Source organism: Phaeoacremonium minimum (genome assembly GCF_000392275.1).
Source record: "Phaeoacremonium minimum UCRPA7 unplaced genomic scaffold PA7_03_scaffold_435, whole genome shotgun sequence".
Classification (NCBI taxonomy): Eukaryota; Fungi; Ascomycota; class Sordariomycetes; order Togniniales; family Togniniaceae; genus Phaeoacremonium; species Phaeoacremonium minimum.
In genome coordinates, this window is record NW_006921337.1 from 385,147 (window position 1) to 405,562 (window position 20,416).

The following is a 20,416-nucleotide window of genomic DNA, read 5'->3' on the forward strand; positions in this document are numbered from 1 at the left end:
GTTGAGGAGGGTTGAGCTTCGGAGTGACCTAGTGTGCTCAAGACTAGAGAGACCGATGAAGACGAGGGCATTGACGAATGAGAGAACAGCCGCAGTGATGCTGGTTGGAGTAAAGAGCACAGGACTCTTAGATGTCAAAATTACGAGCGAAAGCATTATCGCCGCATATAACAGGATAGTAGCCTGTCATCGTATAAGTATCACTGCTTTCACTTCGGCGAGTTTCATTTCGTTTAACTGTAGCTTACAATCTTCAAAAATTGGAACTGGCGAGCAAGGACAATGCCTGGCTTTCGAAAGAGATAGCCAATCCTCAGTATTGCCAGCAGTAGGAAACAGGAGGAAGGTGTGATTGATAGCAACAATTGCTCAAATAAAGTGGTGAAATCGAAATCATCTCGACATCCAACAACCGCAGGCCCTAATGCCCCGTCGTTGAGACACGTCGAGCTATTGGAAGACATGACACGCGCAGTGCAACAATAGTTAGACGAACTCTAGACCTATTGACTGTCTGATGGGGTTACTTGGTGGCATTGAGAACTTCTTGACCTCGTTGTACAATAGAGGCAGCTTCTATTATGAAACTCTTGGTTGCGAGCAAAGTTCAGCGCATACATAGTAATCCGAGCATTGACGTTGGAGTTACGCGTAGCGACCTAGGCAGCACTAGTCTAACGTAGCGTCATGTTGGGAAGCTTGAGCCCCACTCAAACCCCAATTCTTCTACATAGTAGTAACGCAGGCAGGCAGTCGATTCGTATACTGTCCAAAGTTCGCAATAGCACAGGGATAATGGCATCAATTGGGATCTAATTTCGACTTTGGGGAAAACGATCCATGGAATTTCCTATGTCAATTTCATGAAGAGTTCTAGCCCTTCGGAATTGCTCGATTTCATTAGCAAGTGATATGGGGCGATTCGATGCATACAACAAATATATGCGTTTCCCGAAAGTTGCCCTGAGCATTTTGCCTTTGTCGTGTATTTTACCTGAGCTGGTGCTGCTTTAACCTGAGCGTAGGGTGAGCCGGGATCCGCCTCAGGCACAGATCGTAGGCTTTGTTTTTGGCCACCCCGGCTCAAGTTGCCATCTACCAAAAATGGCAATAACCATATAGAGATAGTTTTTAAGCTACGCTTATAGCTCCTATAACTTAAGTAGTAGATAAGTAGCCACTAGCTTAAGATACAGCCATATTAGAAAACGCCAGACACTACTTTGTTAAGTAACTCTCTATAGCTAGTATCACTAAAGGTTAGCCTACTTACACTAGCTTAGACTATATACCAGTATAATGATAATATCCATCATACGATATAGCCACCCTAATCTAGGCTAAGAACGGCATAGTACAAGTGAGTTGGCATAAGGCCTCCTAACTACTAACCTGCCCAGACTATCTTACTATCCTTACTAGCGATCCTAATCTAGGAATACTAGTATACGAAGATAGTAGGCTAATAATGTTAAAAAATAGATCATATATCGTTTATTTATTTACTTTAAACTATCGTTAATATAACAGCATACGAAAATATAATCACCACGAAAAAGACAGAATGGCCACAGAGCATCTCTTATTGATGAAAGCATACTAAGGACCGCTAGTAAACCATTGTCAAAGACATACGCTATAACCTACTCTGTTCAAGCCTACTACAAAAAAATGGTAACACTCTGGGTCCAAAGAACGACATAATCTCTACTTCCTCTAGGAAAGCAGATTGCCAATGTTCAATAGGTCAACAGAGTTACTCTCTTAACTAGAACATCAGCAAAGGGCATTGGATAGGTGGCCCTACAGGCACAAACAGAGCCCATTCCTTATATTCCAATACATTAAAGACTCCTACATACAAATGATGCTATAGTGCTCAAGACTTGCGAGAAAGCAGGTAATACCATTAGTCAGGAGAAGGCCGACAACTATCATTGTAAGGCTTGTCAAATCTCCAAAGCAACGGAAATCATCCCAAAGTCAACAACCTCTACCCCTTCTTTTCCCCTAGAACCTGTACGGGTAGATGTTATTTATTATACAACTGATTTCTCTATCATACTCTCCCGGTCAGGGCCGGTACCAATCCATTTCACCTGTTTAATGTTAATATATTAAAATGTTAAAATCAACCTTCTACATTATGATCTCACCTTCACTCTAACGAAGCTTTCAATGAACTTGCAACAACAGTTAACGACACAGCCCCCTAGGAATGGTATGGTTCTTACCTCGACATAGTCCTGCGCCTGCTTGGGAAGATCATCAAAGGTCTTCACGTTCGTGGTCGGTCTCTTCCATCCTGGCATCTCGTGATAAACCACCTGAGCTTGATCGAGAATATCGGGATCCGTAGGGTATGAAGCCAACTCCTACAAGATTAGTTAGGATCTGCTGGCAACTCTATAGGAGACATCTGTAAACGAACTTCGCCGGTTTCGGGGTTCTTATACGCCACAGCGATCTTAATCGTCTCGAATGAATCCAGCACATCCAGCTTTAAAGGTGAAGTGAGTCAGCCGCTGTTCGACCAAAAGGGCGAACATAAACAGAAATACTCAATCACCTTAGTTAGGTTAAGTGCTGTGTAATAATTGATAGCTATGCTGTATCGCATGACCACAAGATCTGCAAAATCAATGTTAACAAGAATAGATTAGACTGCGGCAAGCGATTTGACGTACCGAGCCTACCTGAATTAGCCAAGATTTTCTCGTCACAAGTGTCGAATATCTGAGGAACTTACCAACCACAACGACGCCGTCGACCAGTGGACGTCCCCTTGAGACAGTTAGCACTATTAAAATAAGTTCGAAAATTAAGTACCCATTCTTTGCCGATTTCCTGGAGTTTTGTGCCAACTCTGCCGCATATAATTAGCAACTAAACACATTTTGTAGGCTGAATGACTAACTCTCCAAGATCTTCCGTTTTGAAGCTGCCCATCCCAACTCGTGTCGTATCTGTTTCGTATTAGCATATACAAGCAAATATATGGGTAAAAAAGCCACTAGCGGCCGAAACTCCTTGGAGAAATGTTGTTTTCAGTCGGGTGAGAATGGGTCGAGCGTACAGGATTTCATCACCCCGATCACTTCTGTGAGGCCACGGGGATTAAGGTGCAACCCGCCAATAATGCCTGCCACGGTTGTGGTAGAGCTTGTCACGTATCTTGTTCACTGTTAATGCCTGACATCTGGTTGATAGAGCGTTAGAATACATACGGATATGATCCAACGTCGAGATCTAGCATCAAGGCCTTTATCTAGGCGGACCGAGCAATGGCACTGCGAAGGCACATTTGCTCAGGCCACCAAATAGATCAGCGCGGTACTTCGACAAAGAAGAGAGCTCTTACGTTGGCACCCTCCACAAGTATGTTCATGTTCTTCTCTTGCGCAGACCGCATGAAGGACACGGCATCGACGACGAATCTGGCAAGCTTCGGACGATATTCTCTAAAACGGGCGATTTCGTCCTCAACGTCATACCTGGTTTGATGATGGTGTCAGAATGGGCAGCATAATCCGCAATGAGCTGACTCTTACCTCAGTAAGTCCCCGTATCTCTTGGCGAAGCCTGATGCAAGTCGCCGAAGTTTTGACTCAAACAGCTCGGCTTTGAAGACCTCTGCTAATCGGATTCCACTTCGCTGTTGGCAGATTTCAGTGTGGTTTTATCGTCGCTTTGATGTAGTACTTACGGCAGCCTTTGTACTGTAACATGGGCCAATTCCACGGCCTGTGGTTCCAATTTTATTCTCTAGAATGCGATATCAGAAGCTGTTGGAGGGTGTTTCGCGGACTAAGTAGACCGACGGCTCACCTCCAAGCTCAATTTCTTCAAGGCCATCGACAGCAAGGTGAAGGTCCAAGTTAATGTGAACCCGGTCCGAGACGAGGATGCGATCATAAACTCGGGGGAGGCCTTTCTCATCAAGTTCTTTGAGCTCGCTAAAGAATGATGGGCTATAGGAAGTCAATTGATTGAACCAGGACCCCTCCCTGGGAGACCGCGGCTACTTACACATGGAAAACAACACCTGAACCAATCAAGTTCAAGCTAAGATGAGCATCAGTCCTGCAACACCAAAGCAGTGAATCGAATCAATTACCAATTCGGGTTGATGAGACCAGAAGGAAGAAGGTGGAAACTAGGCAAGTAAGTGTTCTCCACCACTTCTGACGGTGCGATGTGACTGCGTACCTGTACGACACACCCCCGGTACTATTCTAGAATCAGCAAGACCACTCCAATACCCCTACACAGATCCTTCTCGACTCACACAATTTGACTAAAGCGCAGTCAATGTCATTGTGACAACTTTAACAGTTAGCAGATTTCGGCTTGACTCACTGGCCTGCGTTATGACCGCCCTACATCTGCATCTCAGTATATATACATCTCCTATGCGGATCGGATCGTCCTCACGGCGGCTCGCGCACAGAGTTGCGCCTTGGCGGCAAGGATGTCGGTCAGCTTTCCTTTCTGTCGGCCACGATCGTCAGAAGAGGTTCAACATCGCGTGTGAAGGCAGACAAACCCCTTCATCTCCTAGGAAAGCAGGCTCGCGTTAGCAGATCTCCATGCCCGGTGCTAAGCGAAGACAGGGCTGTAAGTACCCCATTGGGAGCCTAAGATCGCAGTGATCGGCATGTTTCCAGATGTGAGTCAGTGTCGAAGCAGAACAGCACAGTTAGAAAGTTGCGATTAGAGAAGGCCGGAGCTCTTGGAAGATGAGGAAAATTTTAATTCTGCGCACGCGGGGCGGAGTAACGTACACCCACGGGCGGGGCAGTAACTTGCAGTGGTGGGGTTACCAATTAGTAGTGCTCCCAACAACAGATACCCCGCCATCGACCCTAGTCCTCCGCGACGCTAGGATCAGAATACCTACCTCTCGTCAAAGGGTTTCACGCTCGACACGTCGCGTTTCCGCGTCATTCACATTTGCCGCTCGCTTCATGCACGGAGACGCAAATCAGGATGGGTAATCGCAAACTCAAGAGGAAGAGGGATGCCAATCCGTGGTTCCGTCAAAGCGTACCAGTCGCCAATCAGGAGGGGTATCAGAGACGGACCAGGGCTGGTGAGGGCAACTTTCGGAACACGCGACAGCAGCTATAGCGGGCCGCAAAGTGGCGTGATGGAGTTGTGAGTTGTGTGCTAGTCACGCCTATTTGAAGGCGCACGCCCCACACGTCTTGCGCTTCATGAAGCAATGAACAAAGTAAACTGCAATTTACAATACGATCCCCTCAGCCGCAAAGACTTAGGCATCAAAAATGGAGTGGTCAGACATCCACTTTTCCAGAGGCTTGTATCCTAGTGACGGTGATGTAGAGGAAAGCAAAGGTAAGTAGTTATATCACCGCACAAGAGATGTACTTCTGACGGTCACAAGTGAAAGCCTATGCAACAGAGATCAATTGTGAAGTTGATCGTCTAATCTTCTCTGGACATGACAAGGCAAGGAGGCATCAGAAACGACATGCCAAAACTCTCGGAAAGGACTTTTGCGCGATCTCGACTGAGCTTCAAATCCCCATTACTGAGCTTGATGAAACGACTATCAAAAGTTTTGCGTACAAGTCAATTGCCGAAAATGAACCCAAATTGCTACGGGAGATCATATTTAGCGGCAAACTCGACATCAATGGTGTGATAGATGATCATCGCGGGTGGAACTGCTTGATGCTGGCTTGTTACGCTGGATGCCGAGACCTAGTACATCTTCTTTTGGAAAACCAGGCAGATGTCAACATCCAAGACACTTGTGGAAACACGCCTTTGACAATTGCCGCGAGGGAGGAGTTTCGGGAAATCGTCGTGGAGTTGATAAGACAGGGAGCGGATACAGAGCAACGAGACAAACTCGGCTACACAGCAGTCCTCGTAGCCACCAAGTTTGGGAATGCCGATGCGCTCGAGGCGCTTCTCGAGAAGGGTGCCGATGTGGATGCAACCCTTCCCAACGGAGACACTGCATTGCATATTGCTGCAAGATCTGGGAAGACAGCTGTTGCTTGTCTTTTATGGCGATACGGCTGCAAACGAGATGCAAAGAACGATCAGGGACAGACCGCCTTGGACGTAGCACAAGAGCAGCATCAACATGGGCCAGAGAGAATAATTTTGGCAAGTCTGGGGCGATTCAATGAGCTTGGAGAATCAAAGGATAGCATATATCATAAAGAGATTACGGGCTCTTATGACCAACTGCTGCGGATATGGTCTAAAGGGATCATAGATAGCCGCTTGACAGCTCACAATCGGTAATGAAACGCAACTGCAATTTGGCAGTGTACAATCATTTTTGTATTTGATTACTTAGGCATGGGCCCCAAGAAGCCGATTGTCAATTAAATGAATGTGCATTTCTGATCACGAGCAAGTATAGATATCGTTATTTAAAACGCACAGTGAGTCTTCTAGGCGAATGTTACACGTCCCACGAGTATTATTTTCGTTCCCAGTAGCCAAAATCAGAAATGATATGCCCATAGCAATTTGTTCTCGTGTGATGAACCCACCACTCGAGTTCCAATCAATGAGAACACCGTTCGACCCCGTCCAGCTTGATCAGCTGAAATCATCGAATATTCCGAATACATTTTGGTTATCGGCTTAGGGGCTGCTTACAATATAGTTGACTAAAACTCTGAATACTACTGTATACCATCGGAGGCTCCACAGTACAAAGCAAAATACTCAATATAAAATACAACTAATTGTGTCAAACTCTACCCACTTTCCTTATCATTCTCAGGGTTGAAAAAAGGATTATATCTCTTCACAACCCTTGTCTCTGCAGCCAAGAAATACCAAACTTCTCAAAGAAAACATCAAGCAATGCCATAGCATTTGCAAATTTTTTTTCTTGCAATTTCAATGATGCCCCTTATGTAAAGCAGTTACTTTGTATCCCTAACCAATATTGTACCACCCTCAACGCCCTGTAATCCTATCACCGGAGAACATGTTCTCAGCAAACGTGCTTCAGTCAAAGGTAAGAGAAATCCCACTCAAGAAGACGAAGTCTATTTAAATGGTAAGTATCATTTCAGAGGAGGTAATTTTCGAAATGACGCACGATCTTGAAGTAGTGGATCAATTAGGCAGGCGCCTTCATCGAGGTGGTATCAGCCGCAGGTGCACCGAAAGATATCCACAAATCCTCTTCATGGTACCAATCTACCTTCTCTTGCTCAAACAAGTCTCTAACCTCATCGAACTCGCGGCGTCGGGTGAGAGTTAGTGCGGTCTCCGCAAGTTTCAGGAGGCGAGGAGGATCGGGCTCTGGATCTCCATTTTCATGCAAACTTGTCTCGTCGAACCTGAGATCACGGAGTATGTGATCAAAGTTCGACTCCGCCTGTTTTTCGTCTCCCTCTTTACCACGGCGCCTTAGCAGAATTGCCAAGTCGACAATGATCCACAGCAGTGCGCGGTTATACTCCTCACGATCAGCGTCAATGACGATTCCTTGGAGCAGGCTAATTGCACGGTTAACATCACCGTCATCGTAGTATAGTAGCCCACGAATATGGTTAACCTGACAGAAACGGTCGAAAAACTGTTTCACGTTGGCTTCCTTGTCGAGTCTTTCGAGCATTGCAAGAGCATCATCCCTGATCTCAAAATCTCGATATGCAATCAAGAGGGAGATGGCAATGTCCATCGACCAGATCTTGCAGAGCGGGATGACTGCGACGGTCAGTTCGAAAGCTTGCAACAAATTTTTCAGGCTTTCTTCTTGTCTGCTTTGCTTGCGTTGAATATCTCCGATAGAATATTGAACCGTGCCAGCGAAAGTATCATGATGCCCATATTTCTCTCTGCGTCTTTCGAATATGTTGCTCAAGATGTCAAGAGCTCGAGCCAATTTCCCTAACTCGACTAGCACCCATGCTGTGCAGAACTGAGACGCTAGATACTGACTATCGTCTGGCCCTAGTAGTCTTAAGAACCCTCGAGATGCCTCTTTCTGGGAAGCTAGAGCTTCTCCATAGCGATTCATGAGAAATTCTGTAAATCCTCGAGAATATATCGCCTTGAAGAGCGGAGTAGCATCTGGACCAAGCACTTCCTTTTCGATCACAGCTAACTCAGCGAAGTCGAGGTTTGCTTCCCGAATCCTCTTCTGTTGAAGCAACAAAGTAGCTTTGTCCATTCTTGCTCGAAGTGTTAAAGGATGTCTGTGTCCAAGAAGATGGTCAAGTCCATTTGTTACAGCTTCTAGTATTGGCACAGCCTTTTCTGCGGTACCGACATCAACGTACCATCTTGAAAGCTGCATTTGGGCTAGCCATTGTAATGTCCTATCTTCCGTCTCCGTCTCTTTATACACATCGCTGATACGGGCGTATGGGTCAGCAAAGTAGTCATCGATCCGGATCTCTTTTTTCTGGTCGTCTGATAATCGCGAAAACCATATCCTGAGATGCACATACGCCAACCGTATCTTAGAAAAATCGTTACTGAGTCGATAGAGAGAGTATTCGCTCCAAAACACAAATTGGAAGAGGTGGAGAAACATTTCGGCCAATTTGAGTAACCGGGAATGTGGATCGGACACTGCAGTCAAATGGAAGTCCCAGTATTTATAAGCATATGCGAATGAAACTCCTTTTGAAGGTTCTGGAACAGGATCGACACAAGTCGTCTCGAAATTGTGGTGCATATACTTTCCAATGCTTCCTGTCGACCCATACTCTGGTTCCACGAGACATTGCAAACATTCCTCAGCCAGTCTGGCATGGGACTCCTCTGGTTGCACAAATTCCGTTTCATCTAGCCTCGTGTTTGGAAGTCGAGATTCATCAGTTAGCCATTCTTGAAAAGATTTGTGAATGAATGTAACTCGAGAACTGTGAACCTCCACCAGGGGTCTACCAATTTCGGAGATTATCTTGCCAGAGTCGAAACGACCCCAGGACAGCGCCCTTGAAATCTCGTCAACGGTAAGCAATTCTTGTGCTTCGCACATCAGCAGCAATAATTTATGACGTCGGGACCTCTGCTCTGGATCCAACATTAACGTGCTCTCTCGTGTAAGCTGTTCATAAACTTGGTTCAACCCGGGTGGAAAATTACGCAGCCTTGTGAGAAACTCGTCGTGTTCACACGGCTTGTGTAGATATTCTAGGAATAACTTAGCCCACAAAAACATTCCATCAGCTTGTGCTTCAATCTGCTCTGAAATCATACGCCTGTACTCTGATGGCGTTTTGCGCTCAAGAAACTCATCAACAAGGTATAGTTGAATATCAGGGGCATTCAAGCCTTGATCAACCTGAATCTGAAACTCCACGTCGATGAAGTCCGAAAACTCAGATTGCGGTCGTGAGAAGATTGCAGTGCGGATTGGAGTTTTCTGTGAGAGTTTCTCGAGTTCAGAAAGAAACACCCGAGGTTTGAGGCCATACTCGTTGTTTAGAAAGGAGCATTCGTCCAAGGCATCGAGAATGAGGAAACATTCAGGCTTGGGATGAGTCTCAATCACCTTGTGGCATAACCTCCAGAGCTTTTTGAATGGGCAAGTGTAGGGCCCGAGGGGAAAGGTCATCTTCAGTACAAAAATTTCTTCCAAGATAGACTCAGGCTGCTGTTCACCATGGGGATTATGAAACATGTAGGAGAGCAGTGCTGCTGCGAAGGATGATGGGTTTGAGGCCTGAGGGTTTGACAATCCACTACTAAAACTGCAAAAAATGACCGGCTTCTTCTGCTCTGATCTCAAATAGTCCGTCAAAGTAACAGAGAGAAAGGACTTTCCGGCACCTAGAGACAGTCATTCCGAGTCATTAGCACGGCCTGCATCTTGCCAATGTGATCTGGTATGGATTCGCACCTGGCTTTCCTTGCAGCCAAAACAATTTAGGTTTATCGTGCTCGGCCCAGTGACGGAACTCTGGACGGGAGAACAGCCATCTTCCTGTACCTTCTGTCGGGTGATATCTGTCGTTAGTGGAGAGAACCCTGCTCCCACCGGCCAGCCATTCTAGTGCTTCTTTCTTAGTCGACAAATCTGTAGACATTAGTACTCGCTTGACGAGATACATTCAGTGAGAGTGAAACAGCCTTGGATGACGATTTGTTTTCCAATTGGCGTGCACTAGGCAAAGGGAAGGCAAAGGGAAGGCGCCAAGATGTCCACAATGATTTGGACTACACGCTTACCATACCTTTTGATCTACGTAACGGCGCTTCAATGACATCCATACTGAATTCACAGTATCCCTGTGCCGAGACTCCATCTAGCAGCGGATGAATTAGTTAAAGTCAAGAGGTCAGAGAAGATGAAGGCGGGCAGATGTGAGGCTGGGGTTTAGAAGAATATATGAAGCAAGGGAGAAATGGAAATGGTACCCACCAGACCTGAGCCTACTTGCTGGTAACGAGGGCTGTAGAAATGCTACATGGTTCAGGTTAGCCCAACAGTTCTAACATTGGAGAGCGGTGTGTGCCTTCTCAGCTCAAGTTCACCTGGCCTGCAGCCAGGTGAGGGTGACGACTAGTGCAGGGTAAGGGCGCAGGCGCCCCGTCGCCTTGGTACAGTATATGTACTGATAAGGAGGGCGGTGAAGTGTGGCGCCGAGCAGGCTGCGGGGCTAAAACTTGCCTTCTGTAAGCCCTCGCATCGCGTTATTTAGTCCAGCAACTTGGTCAGCTTGATTTGTCCGATGCTCGACGTCTGGAGAATGAGGGCAGAGGTTAGTTCTCAGATGATTAAAGATTAAACGGTAGGAAAAGAAGTTTCGAAGGACATTTATTGATGTCAGGAGGCTAGGGGGCTGGCCAGGCTGCCATGTAACTAAAGCAATCACCCGCCATGACGACTGACCAGGCGTCGCATTTCTCCGAACCTCCAGTAGAAGCTGCTAACGATTCCCTGAGCTTGTGAAATTGTGACATCGCGCAGCAGGTATGGTATTGAATGATATGGGAGCTTGCATACCCTCTTTCATGTCTACGACAGCGATATGTTAACATCGACGCAGAACTCGTCATTCTGTGGACCTGAATTTCCACTTACGTTTCGTCTGGACCACCTTGTGCAGCTCTTTATCTGCTCGCCGAACCCTCTTTAGTTTTTCTTGCAGCTTTTCTTTTTCAGCAGCCCAAATTGACCACAAAAGTCTCCCTATATTTGCGAATTGTGGTCAGAGGATTATGTGAGGTCGGCGGGCGAAGATTGCTCACGCAAAGTGCTTGCTGTCAGATATTTCAGGCTTGATGTCAGAAGATCTAGCACAAATTCATACAACTTGACAATCGCGGGCCGGATTCTGTCGTTTTCGAGGTAGATGCTTCCAACATCCTCCCATCTATCGAAACTCTGAACGAGAACAGATATCGCCTCGATAGCAATGAGGGATGCTTGCTCTTTATCACTAACACACTATCCAGATGTCAGATAAGTGAAGCGCAACACGGGGTGTTTGATCTTCATCGCAGATTTCGACAAGACATGAAGAACTTACTTGAAGAAGTAACCGAACTGGCCCCCAGACTGCTATTGCTATCCCAGAATTGACCTGCGCAATTACATCTATGGCCTTGGAGTGTCGTTGGAACAAGTCAATCACCTTGAACAGCTCCTGCACCAGGATTCCCCTGCCTTCTTGGGATTTCTTTGCGGCCTTCTTGGCTTCTTGGAGCAATTCGTGAGCCGCTACCTTCCCGCCCTGTTTCTCGTTGACCTGGATATGACGAAACCTTCGTTGAGATTTGGGGCGGCCTTGGAATGACTGGTTGTAATTCTGCAGTGTATCTTAGTTACTGTTCTTACCATGCTAGCCGGCCCGGACCGCTTAGCACCCCAACAAATGCAGGCGTTTCATGACAGCTATTCCACCCTATAAAAGGGGTAGGATTGTTCATTGAAAGCACTCACGTCAATAGCTATTGTCCAGCAGTCCAGGTCCATTGATAAAGTGGAGGTTGCGCCGTCTGGATCTCCGGTACAATCCATCCTTTTCTGGGAGAGCTTTGCGGCCCTCCCACGTGCTCACTCGCCACTGGCGATGCCGACTTTCAGGGCTTCCAATGTTGTCTCGTCATCCCACTTTCAGTGTCACACGATCCTATCGGAAACTTTGCCCCGCTGATCAGTGTCTGCGTAACAATTCACGGCAGCGGAAATTAGCCTATACTTTTTCGAGCTGTGCAAACATGGTGCGACAAGAGAACTCCCGAGTTACGCCAGATAATCGATATAATATATCTATGCAATTTTCTACGAGTGACAGGCGCTTTCCTAAGCCTTCTCTTGACAATCACAGATTCTCGCGATCAGAACAGTTGACAGTAGGCCGTGCCACACCGAAGAGTGTCAATGCCCAACCCGAACCAACCTACTTGCAGTGTAGCATCTGTATGGTGTGTGTGCCACTTGAGTCGTTCGCCCGATTTCGCCGTTGGACCAATCCTGGTCGCTCGTGTGCGCAGCCTGCAGCATTGGGCTTCAGGCTTAGGCGGGGTTGCCGTGGTGTATCGCCAGACCACCCCTTTGTGGGATAATTAACTACATCCAATCATGAGCAATCCGTACTGAAGCCCTCCTCTCCGCCTCAACCTCATGAATCATTCGATGATGAATCCGTGGGGGACGGGATTCAGCGACACCCGCACCCATGTCCTTCAGATATCCCTTGCTAAATCTGTAAGAGTAGTCAATGTTGCTCGAGGTCTAGTTTAGTATGTGCCAACGGCAGTTAGGATTGGTCGCACCCGATTCTCCTGTTCCATGAACTGAAGGTGTTGACAATAGCTTTATCAAGTCGATATTCTCTAGAATGGCATCATCGATGGTGACTTGACCTCCCTTGTTTTGAGGATGACCAGTTCCCGTAGTAGGAGTTGTCATCATAATCCCAATCCTGGCCCCCTCCACTGTAGTTGCCTGACTGCGGTAGTTCCTCGTTTAGCTCATACTGGTCATTTCCTACATTTTCATCTTCAGGATATGTTGCAGGAGGATATGATGATGATGATGATGAAGGAGGAGGCGGGTCATTTTTGCTCTTTCTCGATGATTTTTTGGTCTTCGAGGATTCGTATGACTTAGACGAGGCTTTCTCGCTCTTACTGTGTTTATGACGGGAGTGGCTTTCTTCGGTGTGCCCCTTTTTAGATGAATCGTGTTGCTTCGCAGAAGTTTTCTCGCTTCTGCCGTATGTCTGTGGGTGCGCCTGTTGCGGATAAAATTTGTAGGGTTCGATATTCTCTCCGCCTGCCCGAGGATTTCTTTGTCCGTAGTCCATATCTACTGAATCTTGGAGATCTCCCCATCTATTATGTGGCTCCGAATCGAAATGAAACTGACTAGAATCATCATCGTAGATGGACGAAGAGGTGGGTTCTTGTCCTCCACCTGGGTCTACTGTGAGTCGGTCGAAAGAAGAACTTACTTCTTCCCCTTGTTCCTCATGTTGAAAATGCAAAAGTTCTTCTTCTGCGAGGAGTTTCGCCTTCAGAGCTGCTGCGACATCTTCTTGATTCTTCGCCTGTCTCGCGAAAAATGCGCTCAAAAGAGACTGCAACTCATAGTGACTACCTGGGCACGAATATGGTGTTTGATTAGATCGGTCTGCTATGCCGCTTCTGACTTCTTCGCAAGTTATCCACATTCCATGGCTGCGACAGAAGTATCCATATCCTGTACCACACCTAAGGTCCCTCCAGTGTCGGTATTCCTCCACCCAATGCCGATAATCTTCAACAAATTCGCTGGATGGCTCGGGACGTGGAAGGTATTTCAGATCAGGCCATTGTCTGTGTATTTCTCCGGGGGTCTGATAAGTGCACCCTGGGAGACCGGGTGCCGGCTTGGGTCATATTAGTTTCTAAAATAGAGCATAAAGCAGAGATCAGTGTCATAATTCACCATGGAAAGTATCTGCCGCCAGATTTCTTGGATGACGACTCGTGGGCTCACAGAACAAGACCAGTTCTGAGTCTCTAGCGGTTCAGTGCAAATGTTCTTTGTGATTCTGGCTCCCTCGCGCCGCTACAGCGACGAAATTGCACGAGAACAAAATGCCGTTGATCATCGGTGGGCGCCTTTGGTTATGGTTGACTTCGATTCTACTCGGTTGCGCGTATTGATTCATACCTCATAGGGGAGATAAAGTCGTAATGGACGCTTTCAAAGGTCCGTTCTCAAGCTGTCGGTATGAATTTGACGGTACACCGCGACCAAGTCTGATCAATGGCGGGTTGTGTTCGCTTATAGCAGGGTCAGATGACATCCCACCCGTCCTGAGGGTGTGTACCACAGCTGTGGGGTTGAACTTTGAGCTAATCATCAACAGTATGGACGCCTAAATCCAAGACTTGTGCGTTCATTTGTCCGGTTACATTGCCATCTGAGATAAGGCAGACAAATAGACAAAGTGTCTGTCCTGGTGCCCAATTGCTCATTGCCACCTCATGCTTTGCCTTGGCGAGATGAGGCTCTGCCCATGTTTTGCACGATGCTGAGGCTACGTTGACTCCGTGTTTCACCATCACGCCCGACTGCATTCGCCATAGCCCACAGACCATCCATCGTATGGGGCAAGTCTTAGCCTTTACTGACGAGGGCGTACTTTCGGTAGTGAAAGCTAAGCCCAACTGAGGACGCGGGCGAGGATAGAGGGCGGGGAGTAAGATGAATCTATTGCACTACTTTCATACTGTCACTGCTCTCACCTATGGTAACGAAGGACATCTCTCATAATCATGCTCATCTGCCATCGAGGTTCGATCTACAATCATTATGTCGAGATAGAATTCTAGGGATCCACTGATTCATAGAAGAGCCTCAGCCAAGACACCTAATCCCAAGCTGACATGTGCCTCAGGGGACCCTAGACACGTCCGTACAAGTACACGCAACGGAGTCAGTGTAAGCTTTGGCTCTGATGGTCATCAAGACAAGAGACCTTGTTTTGACGTTCTATCTAAGCCAGACAAGTGAGTCGAGTGCAATGCATCACATTCTGCAGGTTAAGTTGGTGGGGTAGGTAGTACCCTAGTCTCCAGGCAGCAAACCAGGGGCTTCAGATAGGCGGCAAGGTAGGTTCCTAAATAATCGCCCATCTACTAACAAATCTTTGTGTGCCTGCCACGTGTAAATGTTTGGTGAGTGAGACTGTTAAACCGAACCTGGTCATAACGAGCAAGCTTTGGCCAATAGAAAATGCAGCTAATCGGGAACTTGATACCAGGTACCTCCAGGCCATCACACAAATGAGGTGGCTTTTCCGACAACAACACTATGAGATGACTGAATAGATTTCTTATGAGTGAGTGAGGTCTTTGAAAATGTATACGCAGTCTTATTACGACACGGTCTTCCTGAATCGAGTATGCTCTATCGGCATGGAGCTGTCTATCAGCGAGACAACACCATTGATCGCACAACATTTGCTTGAGCCCACAAAAGACCGCCAAGGTCAAGGCCATCTCACGGAAATTCAAGCAGCCGCGACACTCTTCCAAACCAAGTCATTTGACCTGATTCTTCTATCTGCGGGTGTGATTTCCATTGCGGAATCCTTATTCACGCGGTCTTATCAGACGATCTTTGTTCATCTGGCTCAAAATCAACATGCAGGTTCTACTAACCCTTCAGAAGAGGAGGCAAGTTATGACAACCCTGACACAAGACTATCGACATTCCTAGCGTGGCAGTCCATATCGACTACTCTGTTTGGTAGGTCTCTCAAACACCCTCCCTTCAACGTCCTTTTGAGTTGATCTGTATTTTCGTTAGGTGCTATCTCACTGATCGTTTGGACCGTTGTTTGGGACTATGTTTGTGGGAAAGAGCGTTGGCCGATGTAAGTCGCAGCTACTTCCGATGTGATATGGGTGCCGGAATCTGACAACGAGCAGGCTCATACGAAATCAAAGGACTGTTCTTGTTGTGTCACTAGTGAGCTATATGCTCGTGGAGATCATAACTGCGAGTATGCTCTACTCTCTTTCCTCGGGAAACAGACCCCGTCTTACAAGGTGGATATGTTTGTCTCAAGCCGGATCCTTAATTGGCGGAGGGACGATGACCTACGCCGCACGCCGTGACGGCTTTATTGCTAATGAGTTCGACAAAGGACAAAGGTATGTGGGGTGAACTTCGAGTGTTCAAAATTTACTTAACATGTTAAATCACAGAGACTTCGTATTTGTGCTTTTGCAGGCATGCGTAACATTTATTATGCTCTTAAGCAGCTACATAATAAAGGTGGTCACGATCAGGTTCGAGATCGGGCCATGGCACACTCTTCTCACTGGCCTTTTTATTTATGGGCTAGGCATTCTGCCTTTGGCCTTTCTGGAGACCCCTTCTATTACAAGAGTCATATCCCCTCGTGATTCAAATGGAGAAAACAGACCTCCAATGTTGAAACAGTGGGCGATAGGTCTAGTTATACTGGCAACCTGCGCGTTTAGCCCCCTCACGCTCTCTATCTCTTCAAATTTTGCGATCCTCGGCATTCAACGAAGGTTCTCGACAAAGGTAGATGACGCAATAATAGCCATCCGATATTGCAGCTTTGCGTCATTGATACTACTTTTCGTTCGGCACTGTCTCTTTCGTTCAGCAAGATCTGGCCAGAAAGCGAACCTGGGAGTCGCAATGTTGTGTCTAGTGCTCGGTATGGTTGCAAGTTGCATCATGGCCTTGACAGATTCTGTAGAGTTGTTCAAAGCGGGAATGACGTTAGCCAGCATAGGGAGCCTCTACACGCTCTTCTCGAAGCCTATCTTGGCAGGTTGGTGTCGAGATGACGGAAAATATGCCGTTTTCACGGGTGAAACATTGATAGAGGCAGTTTTCCGAGTATCGGCAGCTCTGATTATGAACTGGGGATTCCAAGGGAAAGGGAAAGATACGTACGGGAGATCATACTTCTTAGTGATGCTCACGAGTGTGGTTGCATTTTCATTACTCTTGATCGCTGGATTACTGGGAAGAAAGGAAGACATCATACCCCCTTCTACCACAATATCAACACACCGGAATGTATTCACAAGAGATCCCGAGGACATTGCCTCAGTACCGGACTGTGTAGAGCCAATATAGTTCAATAAACACTAATTCGAGACTTTGATTGCTCACAAACACATTGTGTCTCGTAGTTCTCACGATGCACATGGTGGGTAACTTGGTAGTATGGATATCCACTTGCAAATTACAAGCCATTGGAATATCGTAAGTGAGCATAGGTGATGAGCGATGATTCAAAGAGCATGAGCATGTGTAGCGCTCTTGCAAAGATTCCATGTTTGATCACATTTGGTCAAGTCCAAACAATCGGAGACTTGAATCAGATTAGCCTGCGCTGTTAGAATCCCTTACGCACTTGAGTTGGCATCACGGAAATAACCACAATCCGTCTTTAGTCTAATACTGCGATCATGGTCTCGATTGTGGAAAAAAGACCACTATAATAGTGACACATCTCTGCTTGAAAACAACTGTTCTTGTCCTTGAACTCCTGATCTAAATGCTGCCCTTTTACCCCTTAGCTAATTGCGCCATCATCATTAGCATCAATAGATGATCATCTTGTCTCCCCATGAAGCTACTTAATGATGATTAAGTGTACATAGGCATGCTTGATCTTGCCCTCACGGCTTATCATTTTGTCACGCATTTTCTTATGGAACGCCCATGCCTTCCAGACGAGCAAGTTCCCAGATGATCATGTGGAAACATGTTCGTTGAAACAAGACGCATTGTCCATTCGCGAACATGATCTTCTGTCCAAGCAATCTTTTCGTCCCAAGAATCCCGCATCGACCGACTTTCATGTCTTCAGCCTCCATACCTTGTTGACTCTCTCAGCCACCTCTTCCAGCGAGTTGCGCACCTGATTCTTTGTGCACTTCGGGAACTTCGAGCTTAACACCTCGATGACTCCAACTTTGGTGAGCTCGGAGAAATCTAGAATCACCTTCTTAAAGTCATCTAGAAGCTCCGCTGGCATGAGCGCCTTCTTGGCATCCGCCTTTGTGGCAGCTGAGGTCAGAGCGGCAAAAGCATCTGCTGGAGCAGGAGGTGGTGCCATGGCGGGTGTGCTGCCGGCTGTATCGTTACTGGCTCCTGCCGTTAGAGGCTTGCGGTCTCTCGTAGTAGGCGCTACCTCAGGCTCCCAATATTTCGTTGAGAAAGGGTCGATCTCGGAATGATGATCGAGATCTGACAAGCAAGGTAAGCTACTATATGATTTATGGCATTGGGGGCTCTTACCAAGAATGAATTCCATGCGATACTTGTACATGTTCGCAAGAGGTCCCAATCGCTTGCGATTCTCCCAGCAGAGGCCAGTACTGTCAGGTTCCATAAAGCCCGAGAACGCTGCTCTGGCGCGGCCGGCATCTTCTGAATCATCGAGGAAGTCACCCATCTCCTCATCGTCGTCAAGCTCCTCTTCTTCATCGTCAAGATCATCCAGGTCCTCTCCTTCCCCATCGTCCTGCCACTCCGCCTCAGAATCGTAATCGTAGTTGAGAGGAAGCAGACCGCGTGAGACGGGGCTTCTCGCGAGCTTTCGCAGGCTCCTCGACGGATGTGATGTCACCGTTCCATAGTACGCTGGTCGCACGTCTTCTCTAAAGCCGAGGAACTTCATCGGTACCTGTCTGAGCAGCTCGCGAGTCTGCCTAATCTGAGCATTTTGTGATTCCGTTGTGAGATCAACTGGCCCCGAGCTGGTCTGATGTTCAGACATGATCTTCTGGACACTAGGGTAAGTCCGACCACGGGCGGAAGAGAGAGGCGGAAGCTGGAGAGACCCTGCTGGATTGAAAGGACGTGGATCGAAAGTGCCTCGATCGCCTCGTAGATATTCGTCGAGTATAGCAGATTTGACCTCCTTTGTCTTGTCATCCATTGCAAACGGTTGGTCTGCGAGCCGAACGTGCTCCTTGACGAAGAACGGCATGAATCGCTTGCGATAATCAGACACCTCCTCGGACTTCTGCTGCAGAGGTGAAGGACTGCCATCACGAGGTGTCCCAGCTTCTGGAGTTGCGGTGCCGGCTTTCTTAGGTGTGGTAGGTTGGAATTTGAAGAACGCAGCAATCTTGGGCTGGGCTTTCTCCTTCTTCTCCTTCTCGAGACGCTCCTCCTCCTCCTTTTCGCGTTTCTTCTTCTCGCGCTCCTCTTGACGAGCTTTCTTCTCAGCCTCGGCCTTGGCCTTCTCAGCAGCCTTCTCCGCGCGCATCTTCTCCTTCTCCTCTTTTTGAAGAGCCGCCGCTTTCTCCTTAGCAGTCTTGAGCTCCCCTTTCTCCTTTTTCTTGGCTGCTGCTTCCCGCTCGAGCTTTGCCTTTTCTTCAGCCGTCACGCGCCTACGCTTCGCGGGCGGTTGGCCGGAGGCACCAGGAGCCATTTGTGACTGGGTCTGGTCTGTGGCTGAAGGGAGATCAGAAGTGTTGGATTGTAGAGTTGGTAGGCGGGTTGGGGTGTGTGGTGAAGGAGAGTTTCTTGCTGGTGTGCTGCTTCCTGCGTCGGTGAGCGCGGCAGGGCTACTTTGAGCGGGAGGCGATTGAGTTGAGATGGCGGGTAGTGGAGAGAGCAATGGTCCGTCTGGGTCAAGTTAGCCTAAGATGAGAGGGAAGGACTTGAAGACAGAGGATTTGGGATGCTCACGGTTACTGGAATTCTCTCCGAGGCTCTGGTCCTGCCCTTTCAAGTTGGAGGAATTGAAGGGAAGTGACTCGTCGAAGGCAGAATCGGCGAAGTCGTCGTGGCTTCTCTTTCGGGGTGACGAGTCCAGCTCCTGGATGTTTGCAGACATTGTTAAAAGAGGCATGAGCGGTGGATTGGGGAAGCCGCGAGGCTTCGCTTCACCGAGCTGGGAAGGGACGTGGCGGGAACACAAGATGGCTTTGTTGTTTGCTTTGTTGAGGTTGCCTTGATTGACAGAATGGGAAGTTACAGAATTATGGATCGAGGCAGGAACGTTGAGATCTCGAAAGACAAGTGCCGTCGGAAAGAGGGATGGAATTGGGCTAATCAGGTTGAGTCTCCTCGGGGTCGAAGAGGTGTCACGTTTTGGCGGAGAGCGATACCTTGCCTTTGATGAGTTACTAGCTACCTAAAGGTAGGCCAGGCAATTGACGACCCCAGAAAACGCGCCTGGGTCGCGTAAATTTGGCGTTCCCTTTCCAAGGTCGAGGAGGGTGACAGGGGTCGCGTCTATGTGTGGCTTATACCCTCTTAGGCCTGTGGCTTGAAACTGGCTCACCCATTTGATGCTTGGTGGGGTCTTCCATACACCTTCCTCTGCGTCACAATCGTGAGAAGAAAACATCTTCGAGAATATTAAGGTGCTTCGCAGGAGTACATTGTCATCTCATCAAATGACACAAGTCGCGGCACTTTGTACTCTTACTTGAATTATGAGTGGCGCTT

General features: G+C 47.6%; 2 protein-coding genes across 2 annotated transcripts; both read right to left on the bottom strand.

The window, feature by feature from the left end:
* Positions 1-2,039: 2,039 nt before the first annotated feature.
* Positions 2,040-4,554, bottom strand: UCRPA7_5866 (putative adenylosuccinate synthetase protein; the record flags this gene model as incomplete). Its single annotated transcript, XM_007918410.1, has 15 exons — positions 2,040-2,099; positions 2,157-2,183; positions 2,235-2,375; positions 2,432-2,500; positions 2,570-2,631; positions 2,688-2,696; positions 2,750-2,784; positions 2,918-2,966; positions 3,184-3,199; positions 3,362-3,494; positions 3,552-3,655; positions 3,707-3,765; positions 3,829-3,971; positions 4,030-4,065; positions 4,547-4,554. 15 exons carry the CDS (start codon positions 4,552-4,554, stop codon positions 2,040-2,042), a joined length of 951 nt encoding a protein of 316 aa, XP_007916601.1.
* Positions 4,555-17,807: 13,253 nt separating this feature from the next.
* On the bottom strand, positions 17,808-19,814 carry UCRPA7_5867 (putative chromatin assembly factor 1 subunit a protein; the record flags this gene model as incomplete). Its single annotated transcript, XM_007918411.1, has 3 exons — positions 17,808-18,199; positions 18,251-19,414; positions 19,652-19,814. 3 exons carry the CDS (start codon positions 19,812-19,814, stop codon positions 17,808-17,810), a joined length of 1,719 nt encoding a protein of 572 aa, XP_007916602.1.
* Between the last annotated feature and the right edge of the window lie 602 nt (positions 19,815-20,416).